Source organism: Sciurus vulgaris (assembly GCF_902686455.1).
Source record: "Sciurus vulgaris genome assembly, chromosome: 1".
Lineage (NCBI taxonomy): Eukaryota > Metazoa > Chordata > Mammalia > Rodentia > Sciuridae > Sciurus > Sciurus vulgaris.
In genome coordinates this window covers 114030126-114048984 of record NC_136461.1, presented here as the reverse complement: position 1 = coordinate 114048984, position 18859 = coordinate 114030126, and the positions used below count along the sequence as shown (strand labels likewise).

Here is an 18859-nt window from a genome sequence, read left to right as displayed (position 1 = left end):
CAGAGGCAGGGCATGTCTCTGCTTGACTTTGAATTTTCCCAAGCAGATAAATGATTCCTGCTATCTTCTGCATGAAACAAGTCCACCTTCTTTTCCTAGAAGTCATGAGCTATGCCTATGCAATCTGTCCCTAATGAAGCTGTTTCTAGGCTACTTGACTCCAAGGACTTGTTCAAGCTCTGGTTATATCCTCAATTTTCGATACACTGTGCCAAAAAGTACACTGTGGTTTACTACCTGAATCTGAGTGTTCCTTCAGAGGGCTTTCTTGGTGGCTTATGCTGATCTAGTTTGATAGGTATGAAAAATGTAGTCCAGTGGTCTTTGGATCAGCATGGCAGCAAAACCCCCAAGAAATGGTTTATTTCATGGACCATCAAGTTATTCTAAGTTCACTTGGAAAATTGGGTGTGTGTTTGATGATCCAGACTCTATGTACAGACTGTCTCTTCTCAGCCATCTCTGTTCTAGGACCTCCTCCATCCTTGCCTTTCTAGGTCTCACGCCTAGGCTTAGAAAAAACCCAGGGTAGGAGAAATTACAGCCAAATGAACACTGTGTGATCACAATAATAGTAGAATCTAACACCTAGTTCAATGTTTTTTTAAGTGCCAAATAATTTACAGTGGGTACATTTACAGATGGATGTAACTGAAGCCTTGAAGGATTTAGGAGTTACTCTCATCCAAAGTAGGTTAAGTAGGGAAACTAGAATTCACATGCCAGCAATCTGCTTTCAGAGACACGATCTTTATCACTACCATATGTTGTCTTTTATATCTGGGCAGAGCATCATCCTTGAATCCCTGCCACCTTTCCTTTCCCCAAAGCAATAGATATAGAAAGAAAGGTGGGATGATAGCTATTGATCACTTATTTGTACTGAGTGCTATCCTAGCCTTTTTGTCTATGTTTAATCTTTACAGTAACCTTGTGAGAAAGGTTATGTTAACCCTGTTTTTACAAAAGTGGAAACAGATTCCATGGTCTGATTATCTTAGTAGGTAATGGAGTATCACTGAAACCCAAACCTGTCTGGTTGCAGAGTCTGTACTCTTCTTCCTGAGCCATGTGGGGTTGCTCATTGTAGGAGGCTATTTTGAGATCTGAGCCTAACACTCCAATGTCACTTGGGATCAGCCAGAGTCTCTCAGGTAAAATATGCACCTGTATTTGTCCAAAATAGATCCTGGATTCCCCTGACCCATAAGCTCTTAGGCTTTCAAATTTCCTGAACCAAAAATGCAAAGCCACACATTTCACAGAACTTTCCCCACTCCAAGCCAGGACTTGTAAGGTATGCTCCTGAATAATTTGGAGGAAACAAGAAGAGGAGGTTCTGCCCTAGGTTTGGAAAGTGTCCTGCTTCCTCCTGTCATCCCTGCCTGATGGACATATCACACTCCATAACTTCTTTTATGACGCCCACCAGTCCCTCTCCCAAGGGGAGTATTAGTCCAAGTCATTCCATTCCTGTTCCACTAAGCATCTCACCTCAGTTGTTATCCAGGCCTGATGTATTGTATGGGAAAGGGAAAGCAGCAATCTCTTAGTGGGATCAGATCCTTCACATGCATAGCTTTTCAAATTTAGTCTTCACAATAGTATCTCAAACAAACAAATAACTTTCCCAGGTTCACATAGCAAGAAGTGAGAGATCCAAAATTTGAACCAAGGTATAAGGACTTCAAATTTAGTTGTTTTTTTTCCACTATGACGTGATGCCTCTGGCATTAAAATCCATCCTGTTTTGGAACCATACTTTTTCAGTCTCTCAACAGTCATTAAGAAAAGCTCACTAATAGAGTGAAACAGACATTATTACCTCATGTACAAATATGATTGCATGACCGATGTGATCCTACAATATATATACTCAGAAAAATGAGAGATTACACTCCATTTATGTATGATCTATCAAAATGTATAAATGCTTTCTACTGTCATGTACAAGTAGAACAAATAAAATAGAAAAAATTTAAAAAGGAATAGTTTGCTATATTATATATAGGATGGAACTATGCACTTTATAGAAAAGAAAATGCCCCCAAAACCAGCCACTTGAGCTCATGTCCATAAAATAGAAAAGAGACTTCTGGGGGTGCAAATAGGGAGAACCAAGCTCTTCTCCTGATTCTGCCACAGCCCCATTCAGTGACTCCACACTGTCCTGCCTTCTGTAGGCCCTTTTTCTTCTCTAAAGTAGTTAGGTGAAATCCCTTCCAGCTGTGCGATTCTGTGATTGTAGGAGCCTGTCTAAAAAGGAGATGCATACTTCCACAACCTAGCTATCCATAGAGCTATTCCCACTATGATTATCATTTTCAAAATTTGGTAAATGTGGACACATCCACCATCTAGCATCATAAGGCCAGGGAAACATTAACTGAGTGAATGAACGAATGAATGAATGGATGAATGAGGATGCTTTATAGCTTAGACCAACCTCCATTCATGTACTAAGGGTTGTCCTGCTGTTAGCCAATCTGTACTTCTCACATCATCTGTAAGGCTCACTTCCTGCTCTGTGGGGTCAGTTTCTCACTAATGATTTTGACATCTCCAGGCAACGCCAACATCCCTGGTGAGAGATACTGCATCCATGTGCCACCTAAACAGGTGCGTGGGTTGTGCTCCACCCATTTTATAGGCTTTGAAGGCAAAGCATGGAGAAATCAGATGATAGGTGTCAGCTTCAGGATGAGTCATGGGGTTATCTCCAAAAGCCTGTAGAAGTTTCCTCCCATTTATTTCTTTGGACACAAGCTCGTAGAATCACCGACTTGTGAATTCAAGCAATAGTAGTTCAGTAGATTCACAGGATAATAGCTAGAGACTCATCTCTGGAAGGAGAGGGGACTAAAACAGGACATGGGGATCTGATCTCTGCCAGGATACAGGAAAATACCTGTGCCATTTATCCCAATGAGCTGCTCTCCTTAGAAAGATCAACTGTGTTTATAAAGCTCCCTGTAGTCTCCCTGGTTAACTTCTTTCATGATACCCCAACAGAATAGTTAAGAATTATATACTAGGTTATCATTCAGGTACTTTATAGCACCAGCATCCATGAACCCTGACTATCCAGAAGGTAGTCTTGAGACTGAAGCAGGTGGACAGCATGAGGAATAGGGTTCTTCTTTCAATTCAAATGGACTGCATTCCAGAAAGTCTGTGACCTGTCAGACCAGCCCCCAGCCATGGGAGCCATGACCACTACCCTTTCCCCATCCCCATTATATTGTTGTGTGAACTGTGGAACCAGAGTTCCCAATAGTGTTCTGTGAGCCACAACAGGGTTCTATGAGAAGGTGGAGCAAGGAGGATTGTTTGTTTCTAGCATCCTGAGCCGGCACAGTTATTTGGCAGGTCCTAGGACCACAAGAAGAGCTTGGGTGATGCTGCCCTACCCCTGATACTTCCCGATTTCTGAGTAACTCCAAGAATTCCTTTTATATCTTTAGCTCCTCAAAAACCTTGATAATAATTCACTGCATAGAACTCTCTGTATTTCAAAAAGCCAAAGTGGTCTGTTTTCATGGCTAAACACTGATATCCTGAAGCATGTACATTTTGTATAACATACAGGATAGGGTTCACTCTTATCCAGGAAGAAGATGAGAAGCAATTAACAAATGAAAAGAAAAAATATGTAACTTCAGCTGGTGGTGAGTGTAAGAACAGGAGCAGCAACAACAAACCAGGTTTATTTCAATGTTCACTCTGACACCCACCTCAGTTCTTCTGTACTTGCTCTCAGTGAATGCATTTGAGCTTCCTGCATGATCACAGCTTAGTCAGGTCTGAAAGATCTGATCTATCATATCCAATGCTCTAGCCTGGAAGAGAGTCCTAAGTCAGCACAATTCTGTGGTTAGGGGGTTCTTTAACCCTAGGAGAGAGAATAGAGAGAAGGGAAGTGTTTCACTGGATTCCAGTCCTGACTACTGGGTCACTGCAAATAGGTTTTCTTTAAAAATTGGATCTCCATAGTACTTTAACTAAATCATTTATGCACAATACAACCAACGAGAGCAGCTACAAAGATCAGTACGTTTTCCCATTCTATTCTCAAATGGGCATGGGCAGTTCTGCTACTTTAAACTCAGTCTTTTTTTATATATTTATTTTATTATTTTTATTTAGCTTTTTATTTTTTACAGACTGCATTTTGATTCATTGTACACAAATGCGGTACATAATTTCGTTTCTATGGTTGTACACAATGCAGAGTCATACCATTCATGTAATCATACATGTACATAGGGCAATGATGTCTGTCTCATTCCACCATTTTTCATACCCCCCCTCATTTTCTTCTACATATTCTAAAGTTCCCCCATTATTCTCTCATTCCCCACCCCACCCCCATTATATATCATCCTCCACTTATCAAGGAAAACATTTGGCCTTTTAATCTCAGTCTTTTAAGAGGGAAATATTGCCTTAAAAATATAAGTATAAAGTAACAAGTCAACTTTTTACTTAAGTATGTAGCATTTTCTGTCTAAAGAACTTGAGTGGCATGGGTAGTTCATGACCAAAGATATTTTTTAAGTTAAATTTCTGGAATTTCAATCAACCTTCATTTATTAGTTTCACAAATAGTGTAGAACTTTAGATTTTATTGAAGGTATAAACACATTAAGAATATTCCATGTATGCGTGATCATGTCAAAATGAACCCCATTAGTATGTATAACTACAATGCATTTATAAAAGCATTTTTTTTAAAAAAGAAGTAATTTATTAATAGGATGATTTCCCTCCAGTTCAGTAATGAAATAATTTCTATTTTCCTATTCAAGAAGGACTAGAATTCAGATAAAAGGGAAAAAGTGGTATTGAATGAAGTCATATTGAGACTTGAAAGTAAATCTACTATTGTAAAGCACATGCTTTTGAATAGTTTTCTGCAATCTTATGAATGTAAATATTGACAAAGGCAAAAAGAATACAAATTCACAAAATGCAGAGTTGGTGGTTGCTTTTGAGAAGCAAACCTTGCATGTTTATTCAATTGATTATGACATAGAACAGCAGACAAAAGTAAGGAGGAGGTCATCTACTAGACTGAAATATGTCCTTTGCCCTCTAAGTCAACTTGTTCTTCAGTGCATCTCATGACCCAGATCAGCAGCAGCCTCCAGAGCAGCAACTGGAGCCCCCAGACTGCTGGCCACTGCCACTGCCGCCACAGCAGCCACTGCTGCCTCCACTGCCACCACAGCAGCCACTGCTGCCTCCACTGCTGCAGCAGCCAGAGCTCTGGTGTCGGCGTCGAAGAGATCTGCGGGGCCTGTGGTGGCTCAGGCAGCAGCCTCCACCCCCAGAGCTGCAGCAGCCCCCAGAGCTGGAGCCACAGCAGCCCCCAGAGCTAGAGCTGCAGCAGGAAGAGACTGGAGCTGGGCACTTGGGGGGACACTTTGGGGGAGCTGGGCACTTGGGAGGACACTTTGGGAGGCATTTGGGAGTAGGACATTTGGGAGGAGGCTGGCACTGCTGCTGGCTTTGCTGACAGGACATCTTGTTGAGGTTTTGGGAAACCTGAATGGAAAAAAAAAGAAAGAAAGAAAGAAAGAAAGAAAGAAAGAAAGAAAGAAAGAAAGAAAGAAAGAAAGAAAGAAAGAAAGAAAGAAAGAAAGAAAGAAAGAAAGAAAGAAAGAAGGAAAGAAAGAAAAGAAAGATAAATAGAAACTCAATATCTAAAGCTATAAAAAATTCCCATTTTGAATTTCTTCCCCAAGATGATGGGGAAGATGTCTAAAATATGCATATCTATAGAAATCTCTTTGAGAAAGAAGTATGTCTTCTTTGCTTTTGTATCTCCACATTCTTACATGGTTCTTGGCATTTGATAGATGATTGATAGCTGAACTACTAAATCAAGACATTTGAAATACTGGAATGGACATCTCAGTTCATTGCAAAGACATGTTTAGTAGATTGCAATTTTACCCACAGAATCTATTGAGAAATGGAGTTTAGAAATGGATAGAGAAACATATGTATAAAATAAATCTGGGATATGCATAGTCAGAAAGTTTCCCTCAGAACAATGGGCCAGGGAGCAGCAGTTCAGACATGAAGCCAGGGATAAGGCAATTGTAGATCACTTATCACCTCCCTGTAAGACCTCAGAGGCAACCCTTCCCAGATGGGTTCCTGCTTTGTCTAGAGTAAACCATTATTCCTGATCCTCTGTCCTTCACTGTTCAATGTTCCTTCTCCACTACTCCCTCTCAGAGTCTCTCTGCAGCCCCATCTCCATCCTGCTCAGTTCCTCTCCCCAACCTAGATTTCCATAGAAACACTCACCCTGTTCTCAGGCACAGTCACAGATGCTTCCCTGAGGAGGCACAGCAGATGAAGAACCAGCAGCAGGGACACATTTTATATGGGATCCCAGGGCTGGGCTTCAGAGGTGAGCCATGCTTCTGGAAGGAGCAGGATGTGGCTGTTGCATATGTGGAGCATGCACAAAGTTATTCCTAACATTCCCTGCCTCTTTGTTCTTTCTATGAGAATTGGGTGTGGGAATGCCTAGGCTGCTTCTCTGTGACTTGGGGTGGAGTGGGGGATGGTTACTTCCAGTGAATCATACTCTTTTCTCAGGCTGGGGTCTCACAGCACCAAGTTGGAACTTTGACTTCAGGTAGAGGGTCTAATGCTGTGGGTACATTCCTTCCCAACCTCCCTCCTGAAAGACCTTTGCTCAGTCCCTCAGGAAAACCTTTTGGCACCAGGAATTCCAAGACTACCCAGATGTAGCCTCCATCATATTACAGCCAAATTTATGCCACGAGTAGTAAGTTTTTACCAGGTGGGTCAATCCTGAGGAGCTGGTCCATCCAGGTCTCATCTACTCTCTTAGAGAAAGTATTTCTCCATACTTTTAGACCAGATCAAATCTCCATTCCTCCCCAGGAGAGAGACTGCCCTCAGGCAAGTGGCCCTAGTCTTCAGATTTCTCTTCTTAAGAACCATTCAACCTGGAATTGCCATATTTGTCTACTTTTACCTGAGTTGCCAATGATTGTTTATCAAAGGGTCTTTTTGAATGAAAACTTTCAAGTTTTTCTATTGAATGGTGTGTGTGTGTGTGTGTGTGTGAGAGAGAGAGAGAGAGAGAGAGAGAGAGAGAGAGAGAGAGAGAGAGAGAAAGAGTTATACGATTCTGCTCCATTTAAGTAGCTCATAAGGAGAACTCAGGTGACCTTGAGACTTGTGCCAATTTACAAACCCTTTGTAGAAGCATGTCTCTGTGTTCATCTCACACACACACACACACACACAGATGCAGTTATTTTAAAAAAAAAAGATTGATTATTTTGCTCAACACAAAGAGAGATAATTATGAGGAAGAGATCTTTCCCATCAGAGAAATCACTCTTCACTTTTACCCATCAAAATATTTGAAACACACAAGAAACATTTATAAATGTGGTGCAGGTTCCTCTCACTTTCAGAAGGGTCATAAAGGTAACCAACTCTTAATGTAACACAAGATTAATTTCTCTATCTTTTTATATATGTGATAATACGTATTATATACTATTGTGTAGTACATATAATCACAAAGTACTTCAGGAGATACCTAATATGTAAAATAGATGCCTGATGATTGCCAGGTTATATAATGTTAATGCATATGAAGAAGTTCATAATCATGACAAGGAAGATGACTAAATTCCCAGTCTACATTTCCTCTCTAGGAAGACAGAAATTACCTGCTTTTATAGAGACTCGTGCTATGACTGACTCAGAAAATAAACAGTAGGATACAGAGGTAGGGTTGTTGGAAAGGGGGTGTTTTCTGCAGGTCTGTCTGTGGGAATGTCTTTCTATCCTCCATCTCTCTCCCTGTTCAGTGCCCTGTGTCCATGGTGTTTATGACTGGCAAATCACCAGCTATGGAGGATTGTTTAAACAAGAAACAGCCACATCTAAGCCTTTAATCTGTTGCCAGAACTGCCCTAGTTGTGTTAAAAATGAAGCTTAATTAACCCAGGGAAAAATGAATGTATTAGTAACGTCTAAAAAAAGATTTGATAAAATGTAGCATTAGAACTTAATGTGAAGTCTTAGAAAAAATGGGATATAAACATTGTCTATAATATAACCCATGTTATCATTAAAACTGTTTTTTTAAATTTTAAGAACTTTAATAAAGTCTAAAAAGATATGTAATTATTAGAAAGTGGGGCACAAAGTTATCATTATTTTAAATGAACTATACTCAGATAATATAAAATATTTCAATATGAAAACTCTTGGTATTAATGAGAAAATTGTCCTAAAAAGATATCATATACTAGTATAATTTAGATTAAAATTAGGAATGGAAATGCCAATTTTCATACCACAGTTTGAAATTAGAAATCATTGTAATAAAAAGGATCAGAACCTGAATGAATAAAACTACAAAATACTCCACAGAAGAGTTTAATAAATAAAGAAAACATACTATTATCTCGGAAGGAAAGAAATTATTTTTTTCCTAGACTAATTCAGAGATTTCATTTAAAAATCAAAACTCAAATTTTAGTTGAAAACAAAAATTACTAAATATTAAGTATCCTTTAATATTATTCTTATTATTTGGAATTCTGCTGTAGAAAAGATTTTTATCTTGTCCCACATGTGTTAGTTTTTTGTTGCTGTGACAAAATACCTGAGACAAACCAACTAAAGGAGGAAAGGTTTATTTTGACTCACAATTTCAGAGGTTTCAGTCCATGGTCACTTAAACCTCTTGCTTTAGGCACATGGCAGCAAAGTAGATCATATCACAGCAGGAGTAAAGGGTAGAGGAAACGGCTCACCTCATGGTGGCCAGGAAGCAAAGAGAAGGGGCTGGGGTCCCCTATTCCCCTTCAATGGCATAGCCCCAGTGACAAACTTCCTTCCACTAGGCCACACCTGTTAAAGGTTCCACCACCTCTCAGTAGTGCTAAAGTCTGGAGACCAGGCCTTTAACACAATGACCTTTTGAAGGACAATTCATATCCAAATTATAGCACATTTATTTTTCATGCAATCATTTATGTCAGTTTGAACTCATATATATTTATATTATATTTTGGGTTATGACTGAATGCTTCACAATTTTTTTTCTCAAAAATGTTCTGCTTTGGCCCTTGAGAGCTCTTTCAGTTTGACTTCTATGCCCATTTAATAAGCCAAGTAGTTATTTATTTTTCCAATGAGTTCTCACATCTTTTATTGTACAAAAGCATTTTGAAACTAGGATGTGGATGCCATTACTGGGATGTCATTGCTTCCAGGCCCTCTCAGCAGTCAGAATGAGGTTATATATATTTATGTTATATATATATATATATATATATGTTATATATATATATATAACATATATTGTATATATATTTATGTTATATATATATATGTGTGTGTGTGTGTGTGTGTGTGTTTATATCAGTTTGTACAAAATGATAGACTTTCATCCAACAATATCCATACTCACATTAGATGTTATTTTGTTTATCTTGTGATAATATAACAAAAGATATCATAGACTGGATGAACTAAATAACAGGAATTCATTTCTTACATTTCTGGAGTTTGGGAAGTCTAAGGTCAAGGAGCGAGCCAGTTTGGTTCTTGGTGAGTGCCTTTTCTTCCTGGATTGTAGGTGAGGCCTTCTTGTCATATCTTCACACGATCGAGAAAGAGATCTGGTTTTTGCATCCCCATATTGGGGCAAGAATCTGATGAAGAAAGTTTCACTATCATAATCTGACAGAAACCTGATCACTTCCCTAAGGCCCTGCCTCCAAATACCATCACATTGAGAATTAGGACTTTTGGGAGTACACAAGTATTTAGTCCACAACATATGTAAATGAACTAAAAACTTAACAATTAAAAGGAATATTCAGATTGTATTCAATATTATCAATGAATTTTACTTAAGTGGCATTTATAGAATACTTCACACAATAACATCCCAAGAAACTTTAGTGTGAGTATGTATATGTATGTGTATATGTGTGTGTGTGTAGGCTGTGCTCACGTGCATGTGTGGCATGAAGGATAGAACCCAGGTCCTTGGGCATTCTAGGCAAGCCACTACCACTGAGCTACATCCCCAACCAAAACAAATTCTTTTTAAATACATTTGACACATTCATTAACATAGACCACATTTTATGTCTTGACACAAACCATAAAAAATTTAAAAGAATTGAAATTATATAAAATATGCTTTCAAACCATAATGGAATAAAAAAAAATAACTGAAAGATATCTAAGATTTACAAAACATATGCGAGATTAAACATCACACTTCAAATGATCTCTGAATCAAAGGGGAAGTCACAAGATCAGTTAGAAAATCATTTTACTTGAATAAAAATGAACACACAGAAAACCAGAGTTTTTGGGAAGAACAAATGCAGTCCTTAGAGGGTAATTTGTAACATTAAAGGTTTATATTAAAAAAGAAGTTCTCAAATCAATGAAGTAATCTTTCTTAACAAAGAAAAGAATATCAAACTAAGTCAAAAGAAGGAAGATAATAATGGAATTGATGGCATAAGTAAATTATCTTGGGAACAGAAAAACAGTAAAGAAAACTTAATTACTAAAAGCTGTGTCTTTAGGGAAAAAATAAATACAAGTGGTAAACTTCTAACCAGAGTGACCAAGAAAAAAGAGAAGACACATTTACAAATATTATTTATATTAATGCTTTCAGCAAATTGGCTTCTGGCAAATTTTATTTGGCATCTTGATTTTCACAGTGAAAATGTTTTTTTCAATGATGTCTTTTGTTTTGGATTACTATGCCTTCTTTCAAGCACCTTAAATGCTCCTCCGGCAGAGGTTTTTCCTCAGGCCTAATCTGAAATAAAATGTGAACCGAGGCAAGGACTACTAAATTTCTTTAAAGGAAATTTGTTTTTCTGAACTTTTTCTTCCCTGTTTATCAAGAAAACTAAGAATAATTAAGAAAGGAGAGGAGAAAAGGCCCATAATTATCATACTGGAAAGATAGAGGTAAAGCAAAGCAGTAATTGATGGAAGGATAAACCATCTATTAGGAAAACACCAATCACAACAAAATATGATGTCATTTTTCTTGTAAAGTAATTAGACATTTGATAATATCTATAGGCCAGGACAGGAACTTCATTTTAACCACTACTGGAACAACTGTGTGTGTGTATGTGTTTGTGTTTGTGTGTGTGTGTGTGTGTGTGTGTGTGTGTGTGTGTGTTTGTAGACTGCTAGTTAGAGTATAAATTAGTAGCCACTTTAGAAGACAGTTTGTAGTTCTACCACAACTAAAATTTTCATACCATTTCCCCTGTGGTTTGAAATGAACCACCTAAATAATTTCCTTAGGATTTTATTTGTTTTAATTTTGTTTTGCTGTAGAGGAGTACCTGACTCTGAGTAATGTGTAAAGACAAGAGGTTTATTTAACTCACTGTTTTGGCAATCCAAGGGCATGGCATAAACACTGGATTCTGGTAAAGTCAAAGGCAGCATCATATGGTAGGAGTGTGTGTGTGTGTGTGTATGTGTGAGAGACAGACAGACAAAGTAAAAGAATGAGTTGAGAAAGCCAAACTAACAACCTGATCTCATAACCAATCCAATCCCTTGATACCAAATCCACTCCTACAAGATTGTCAAGAATCCCTTTTGAGGGTAGTGCCCCCATGACCTAATTTCCTCTCACTAAACCCTGTCTCTTGAAGTCCCCATCACTTCCCGATACTATTGCATTGGAAACCAACCCTCCAGCAAATGAACGTTTGGCAGCACATGATATGTAAACCTATCCCCGTTACTTCAAAATGTCAACATTATCAGATATTAAACTTAGGCAATATTTATGGGTCTGTTATAATACATTTTGTATCATGGTTTTCTTTTCCAGTATTTATTTCCTATAATTTTTTGTTCTTTTTAGTCATACATGACAGTAGTGTATATCTTGGCATATTTATACATGCATGGAGTACATCTTATTCTAATTAGGACACCAGTCTTGTGGTTGCACATGTTGAGATTCCACTGTGGTGTATTCATATATGTACATAGGAAAGTTGTGTCAGAATCATTCTGCTGTCTTTCCTATTCTTGTCCCCTTTCCCTCCCCTTCATCCCCCTTTGTCTAATCCCTAAACTTCTATTCATCCTTTCCTCTCTCCTTGTTGTGTATTAGCACCCACATATCAGAAGGAACATTTGACCTTTGGTTTTGAGGATTGGTTTATTTCTCTTACCATGATAGTCTCCAGATCCATCCATTTACTGGCAAGTCATAAAGGCATTCTTTTATAAGGCTGAATACTATTCCACTGTATATATATATGTACCATATTTTCTTTATTCATTCATCTGTGGAAGGGCATCTAGGTTGGTTCCATTGCTTAGCTATTGAGAGTTGAGCTGCTGTAAACAGTGGTGTGGCTGTGTCACTATAGTATGCTGATTTTAAGTCCTTCAGGAATATACCTAGGAGTGAGATAGCTGAGTCAAATGGTGGTTCCATTCCAAGTTTTCTGAAGAATCTCCATATTGCTTTCCAGAGTGGTTCCACCAATTTTCAGTCCTACCAGCAATGTATGAGTGTACCTTTTCCTCCACATCCTCATCAACATTTATTGTTACATGTGTTCTTGATAATTGCCATCTGAATACAGTGAGATGTAATCTCAGTGCAGTTTTTATTTGCATTTCTCTAATTGCTGAAGATGTTGAACATTTCTTTTCATATATTTGTTGACCATTTGTGTTTCTTCTGTGAAAAGACTGTTTAGTTCTTTGCCCATTTTTGGATTGGGTTAAATTCTCACATGGGAAACACACTTTCACCTCCGAGTATTTCCTACAACCTTTTAAAACTTGTAACATTATTATTACACAACTCGATATTAGAACCACAAAGTTTTTCCATTTTAAGTTACCTCAAAGTTTTCCTAGCTGTAAGTACTGATCTTTTCAAATAGGTCTAGAAATCAGCTTTGCAAACTCTATTTAAAAAATAGGCTTTGATTAAGAATGATTTGGAATTTTAGATTATTTTTTTATTTAGAAATAAATTTACTGAATAATTAGTATATGTCAGGTGCTACACAGTTTAGAGAATGCAAAAATCACAAAGAAATGACCATAATGTCTAAGTCCTCACAATGTAATAGGAAAACAGAGGCACAAACAGATGACATGATACAATAGCATATATTCTAGAATGGAGTTACATATGCAGGGATTTACAAATAAAGAAAATCCTTTAAGCCATATCCATCAAAACAATTGACACAGTAGGAAGACTCAACCAAAATTTAAAAATAAATAAATAATTTAAAATAAAGAAATGTTTTTGTTTATGAAAACTGATATATCCCGTAGTTGAATAAGATTGAGTCTATATACAACAGTAAAACATAGGGATGCAAATTTTTAAAAAATCAAACAATTAGATTACTTTAGATTCATATTTTTGCATTATCCACTATACAAATGGTATATTTCTTAATGTTCATTCATTTTTCTTTCAAGTTTTGAGTAGTGTCTTTAAACATTCTTTCCAATTCTTCTTGGGTTTATTTCAATGTTCTTTTCAGTAGTTGGTAATTGTATTAATTTTCTGTAGCTGCTGTAACAAATTACCAGAAACTTGGTGACTTAAAACAACAGAAATTCATTCTCATGATTCTGAAGCTAGAAATAGGAAATTATTTAACTGGGCAGAAATCTAGATGTAGCAGAACCACAAGTTCTCCCGAGGCCCTGGGGGAGAATCTTTTCCTTTTCTCCTTCAGTTTCTGGTGTTCTGGTGGTTGCCAGCATTCATCTCTTGAGACCTCCTCAGTCCAATCTCTGTGATTGCTTGCCTTCTCTTCTGTCTGGGTTAAATCTCCCTCTGCCCCCCTTTTACAAAGATACATGTGATGCCATTTAGGGCTCATTCAGATAATTCCAAATAATCTCACTGTTTCAAGATTTTGAATTTGATAACTACTGCAGAGGCTCTTCTTTGCTAAAGAAGGTGACAATCACAGGCTCCAGGATTAGGACGAGGACATATTTGGCAGGCCACTTTCAGCCTAACACAGTATTATTGGAAATGGAATTCTTTGTTTCAATCTTTTTGAATCTTCTAGAAAAGATATTAAAATATCCATTCATTAAAAGATATCCATTAATTTCCATTGATCATTATGTCTGTCCATTTTCCTGAACGTTTTCATTAATTTTCTCATGTTCCCTAGGGGAGAATAATATCAAATTGGTAAAATTTCCAATTTATATAAAAATTTTTTGTGTGTGTGATTGTGTTGCTTAAGAATCTGATACTATGTTGAGTAGCATGGTTAGTAAGAGAAGGTGGCTGTTATTTCAATAGCAGTTTGTTTGCTTTATAAATTGAACACTTCAGCTGACTAACACAGAAAATAAAACATTTATACTACAATTTGGACTAGGATTGTTTGCCATAGGTTTCTTCTACTGGCCTCCTTCTATTCTTTTTTTAAATTTGTTTTTTTTTCAATCCATGACAGTATAATTTATTTTGACATATCATACATACATGGAGTATAACTTCCCATTCTTGTGGTTGTACATGATGTGGAGTTACACTGGTCGTGTGTTCATATATGAAGATGGGAAACATATGTCCAATTCATTCTACTGTGCCTCCTTCTACTTCTAATGAGTATGCTTATTCTGATTGGGTGTCTTCCCAAATACTCCTTTGCTTCCTTCACACTTTGAACAAAATCATATCCTTACTGTGGATTGCAAGAGCCCATCTGTCTCTACTCACTTTTATGACACCATTTCCTAATCCTCTTGTCAGTTCCTAGGCTCTGGCCATTCTGCTCCGCTTGCTAATCCTCAGACATACCAAGAATACTTATTACCCACATCCTTCATGCTTGCTTTTCTAGCTACCTGAAAAATTCTCTTCTTCTTAACAGAAAACTAATAATTCTCTCATCTCATCAAGGTCCCTACTTAACTAGCATTTCTCAAAAAGGCGACCCCTTTTTCTTTACCAACGACATAAAACTAAACATGAACATCATTATATTCCATCTCCACTTTAGTTCAACCCTATCATGCTTATAAATTTATCTATTTCTTTTTTTTTCTACTTGAAGATTCCATGAAAGTAGAGATTAAATCAGTTTTGATCATTGACACATCATTTTAAAATCTAATGTAGAGAATTGTATTTTCTAATGATGAACCAGTCTTGCATTTTTAGATCAGTCAGTAACTGGACACAACATGTTCATTTTTGAACATACTACTGGGCAAATTACTAACATCTGGTTAATGACTGTCATATAGTTGTTTATAATTGGTATGAGTTTAGCATTCTTTTGAGAAATCCTAGTCCAAATTGTAGTATAAATGTTTTATTTTCTGTGTTAGTAAACTGAAGTGTTCAATTTACAAAGCAAAAAGTTTATTTGGACTCACTAGCTTTGGATGCTTTAGTCCATGATCAATGTCAATAATCACTGCTTGGGACTTTGCAACACATCATGATAGGACCATATGGCAAAGCAAACCATTCACTTTATGACTGGGTTAAGGAGACAATAATCATAATTCCCTTAGAGGGTATTCCCCCCAATGACCTAATACCTTCCTCTAGCCCCTCCTCTTAAGAGTTCCATTACCTCTCACCAGTGGCATGCTAGAGATCAAACCTTTACTATAGGCACCTTTAGGGGACATTTAAGGTTCAATTTATATAATCTTCTAAGCATTACTATGATTTATAAGATTTTGTAAGCATGATCATTGTTCTTTGAGGTTATATTTTAAAAGATTCACTTTAGAATCGATGCCTTTCTCTGAAGCCAAGCATCAGCACATTTATTCATCCATTAAGTAATGTCTTATGTACCCTCCATGTTCCAGAATCCAGATGCTACATCACACTGGAGTACGATGGTGACCAAGACAGAGGTGGTCCCTTCACCAGACATTGCTGGCAGTCATCCTGGTTCTGACACACTAGATACTTTTCAGTACTGCCAGGACTGGAAGTCTGAGATGCACAGGCACCAGATATCCTTAGCAGCTGGATTCTGGTTGGCTTCTACTAACACGAGGCACTTGGATGAGACCAGGAGAAGAGAGGACAGTAAAGACCATTTTGCTTCTGAAGAGACCAGTGTTCCTAGGTGCTTCAGCAGCAGCTACAGGGGCCTAGCTCATCACTGTAAGACTAAGGTTCTCTTTTCTGTCAAAGTTAAGCCTGTAGTCTGAGTTTCTTAATATGTAACAAAATGTGTTTGCTGTAATTTATAACCTAAAATTCATAACACTTAGTTAGATGGAGTTATTTTTAAGTTTACAAAGCCATGTGGTTATTGCACAAATATCTACATGTAAACTGTAGACATTTGAGTCATCCCCCTTGCAACATATCTCCCTCCCCAATTTTAAATTAGTCAGTCAAGTAGATTGTAACCCCAAATTCCTCCTTGTCAGAGCAAGGGGGGCAGTGCTGTGTTTAGAGATAAAAACATGGGCAGACTTGCCACCCAGTGTGCTTGCTTGCCAAAATCAAATTTTTGGTAGCCCAGCCTCCAGCAGAAGTAAAGTTAACCTTGTCAAGTAACTCTTGAGCATGTGTCTGGTATCTTGTGGCACCCCAATATTTCTAGCATCACTGAGACCACAGAAAGGGTAGCCCTAGCAGAGGAAGTAATAGCAGCTAACCAGAATCTGTGTAAACATGAGTTGTGGACTCAGGGATGGTGGCTGCTTCCTGATCTCGTGGTGACATCATCTTTGTCACTTTGCTCCTCTAGTTTAGAAAAATAAAGTCTTCTGACTTTGGGGAAATAATTCCTTTCTGATTTTGCTTCTTTACTTCTTTCAACACTCTTGAAATCAATTTCTAATTTAATGCTTCTCTGTCTGAAAGAGTCACAGTGGTTCTGCTTTCTGGACTGGACAATGGCCAGTATAGCCCCTAACTTCACAGAGCTTATGTGATAACTGATAAGAGACACAGTAATTTAGCTAAATGAAAAGCCTTAATATGTAATTTTAAAACAGGTTTCTTTAATTGGAAGTTTTTAATGGATTTATGCCCACCTTAACTCCTCGACAATTTCTTCAGATGATGACATTTAAATTCCTTATAAGAACCAGAAAAATAATGTGAATTTGCAATATCTAATCTACCATAATCAGTGTTTCTGCCTTAGAGAAGGTCACAAACCAGCAGAAGTCAGTTATGAGAGGATCTGTGTCTCTATGACAAAAAGAAAAAAAACAGAAGAAAAAAAGAAAAGGAAAGAAAATGAAAATGAAAATGAAAGAGAGAGAGGAAGAAAGAAAGGGGAGGGGAGAAGGGAGGCAAGGAGAGAAGGAAAGAAAGAGAAAAAGAGAGAAAAGGAAGGAAGGGAGGGAGGGAGAGAAAGAAGGAAGGAAAATAGAAGGAGGGAGGAAGGGAAGGCAGGAAGGCTTCATCTCCTATCAGGGACTGCAGTCTCATTCTTCTGGATTCCAAAGTCTCATGATGTGGTTAATTTCAACCACTAACCATTTCAACTCAGTTCCTTTTAGACATGTTGGTGCTCTTAGAATTGTAAACAATTTGGAGAATGCCTTGTCTCTGCTTCTCACTATTATCTTTCCTGGAATACATGACATTGGTCAGGCACACTAATCAAAGACCTGTGCTCTTCCTATCAACAACCAGTTTGATTTAACTCCTTTCTTGCCCTTTTTATCTATAAAACCAGACTCCTCGGGCACCTTTTCAGAGTACTTATTTGGGCAACTAGAAGCTATATTTTACAGGTAGTCATACTCACTCACTCAAATAAACTCTTCTTTCACAACCTTATGTGTGAATCTGTGTTTTAAATTGATATTTCTGGTGACCATGAAGGGACCTTGGAGCAATCTTCCCCTCAACCTTGGCATCTCACTCCAAACTCCTGGTATATATTGGCCTCAAACCCTTTGTGTTCTCTGACTCTAGGGAAGGGGTTGAAGCAGAGGATTTGTTTCCCCTGAGGTCCAGAACTCCCAGAAATTTTTGGTTAAGGTTGGACTTTATTTGACATGTCATCACGCTCTGTCCTCATGAAGAAGATTGTAGTTCCGATTCCATCTTTAGTAGGGGACTAGAAACTGCCTACCTTTTTTCTTCCCAGAATCAGGTAATTTAATTTTGAGGTTAGGTTTTTTCCTTACTGGTAAGGGTTCTCATGTGCAAGTTTAAGGTAATTAAGATTGCTGCAGTGAGCTGGGTGTGGTTGTGCATGTCTTTCATCCCAGTGACTTGGGAGGCTGAGGCAGTACTATGGCAAGTTCAAGGCCAGCCTCATCAACTGAGTGAGGCCCTAAGCAACTTAGTGAGACTCTGTTTCAAAATAAGAAAGTTTTTAAAGAGGCTGAGGATGTGGCTCAGTGGATAATTGCCCCTGCGTTTCAGTCCCTGGTACAAAAAAAAAAAAAAAAAATTGCTGCAGTGAATTATTTTATTGGACCTCTCCTTAGACAGTGGCCAGTTATACTTCTCGTCAGCACCACATGGCAGGGATAACAGATCCAAAGAGACATTGTTCTTTCCAACCCAAAAGGGCGTTCTAGGCTACAGGCACCTTAGTTGGAAGTGTAGGGACACTGGTCTGTGACATGCAGGAGTCTCAAAGGAACTTCAATCAACACCCCCACCCCCACCCCCACTCCCCCCCCACCCTTACTGTAAGACGATTGGGCTTCTGAGACAAATAAAATGGTGTTACTGACTCAAGGGTGACACCTGCATATCTCTCACCATGCACGAAACTAAACTCAAAATGGATTAAGGACCTCGGAATCAGACCAGAGACCCTGC

The 18859-nt window shown here is 38.0% G+C and overlaps 1 protein-coding gene across 10 annotated transcripts in view; it reads right to left on the bottom strand.

Moving 5' to 3' along the window:
- LOC306670711 (late cornified envelope protein 2A-like) overlaps window positions 1-18859 on the bottom strand; it is a 51396-nt gene that overhangs the window by 16332 nt on the left and 16205 nt on the right. For 2 of the 10 annotated variants that reach the window (XM_079155605.1, XM_079155610.1), the window contains exons 1-2: window positions 6319-6364; window positions 5199-5547 (exon numbers count right to left, since the gene is read on the bottom strand). In XM_079155605.1, the coding sequence (XP_079011731.1) occupies window positions 5199-5526 (328 nt within the window). In that variant the 5' untranslated portion in view covers window positions 5527-5547; window positions 6319-6364. Of the gene's footprint in view, window positions 1-4972; window positions 5548-6318; window positions 6365-18859 lie in introns of those variants that run through there. The other 8 variants (XM_079155611.1, XM_079155614.1, XM_079155608.1 and 5 more) reach the window with 7 other exon arrangements.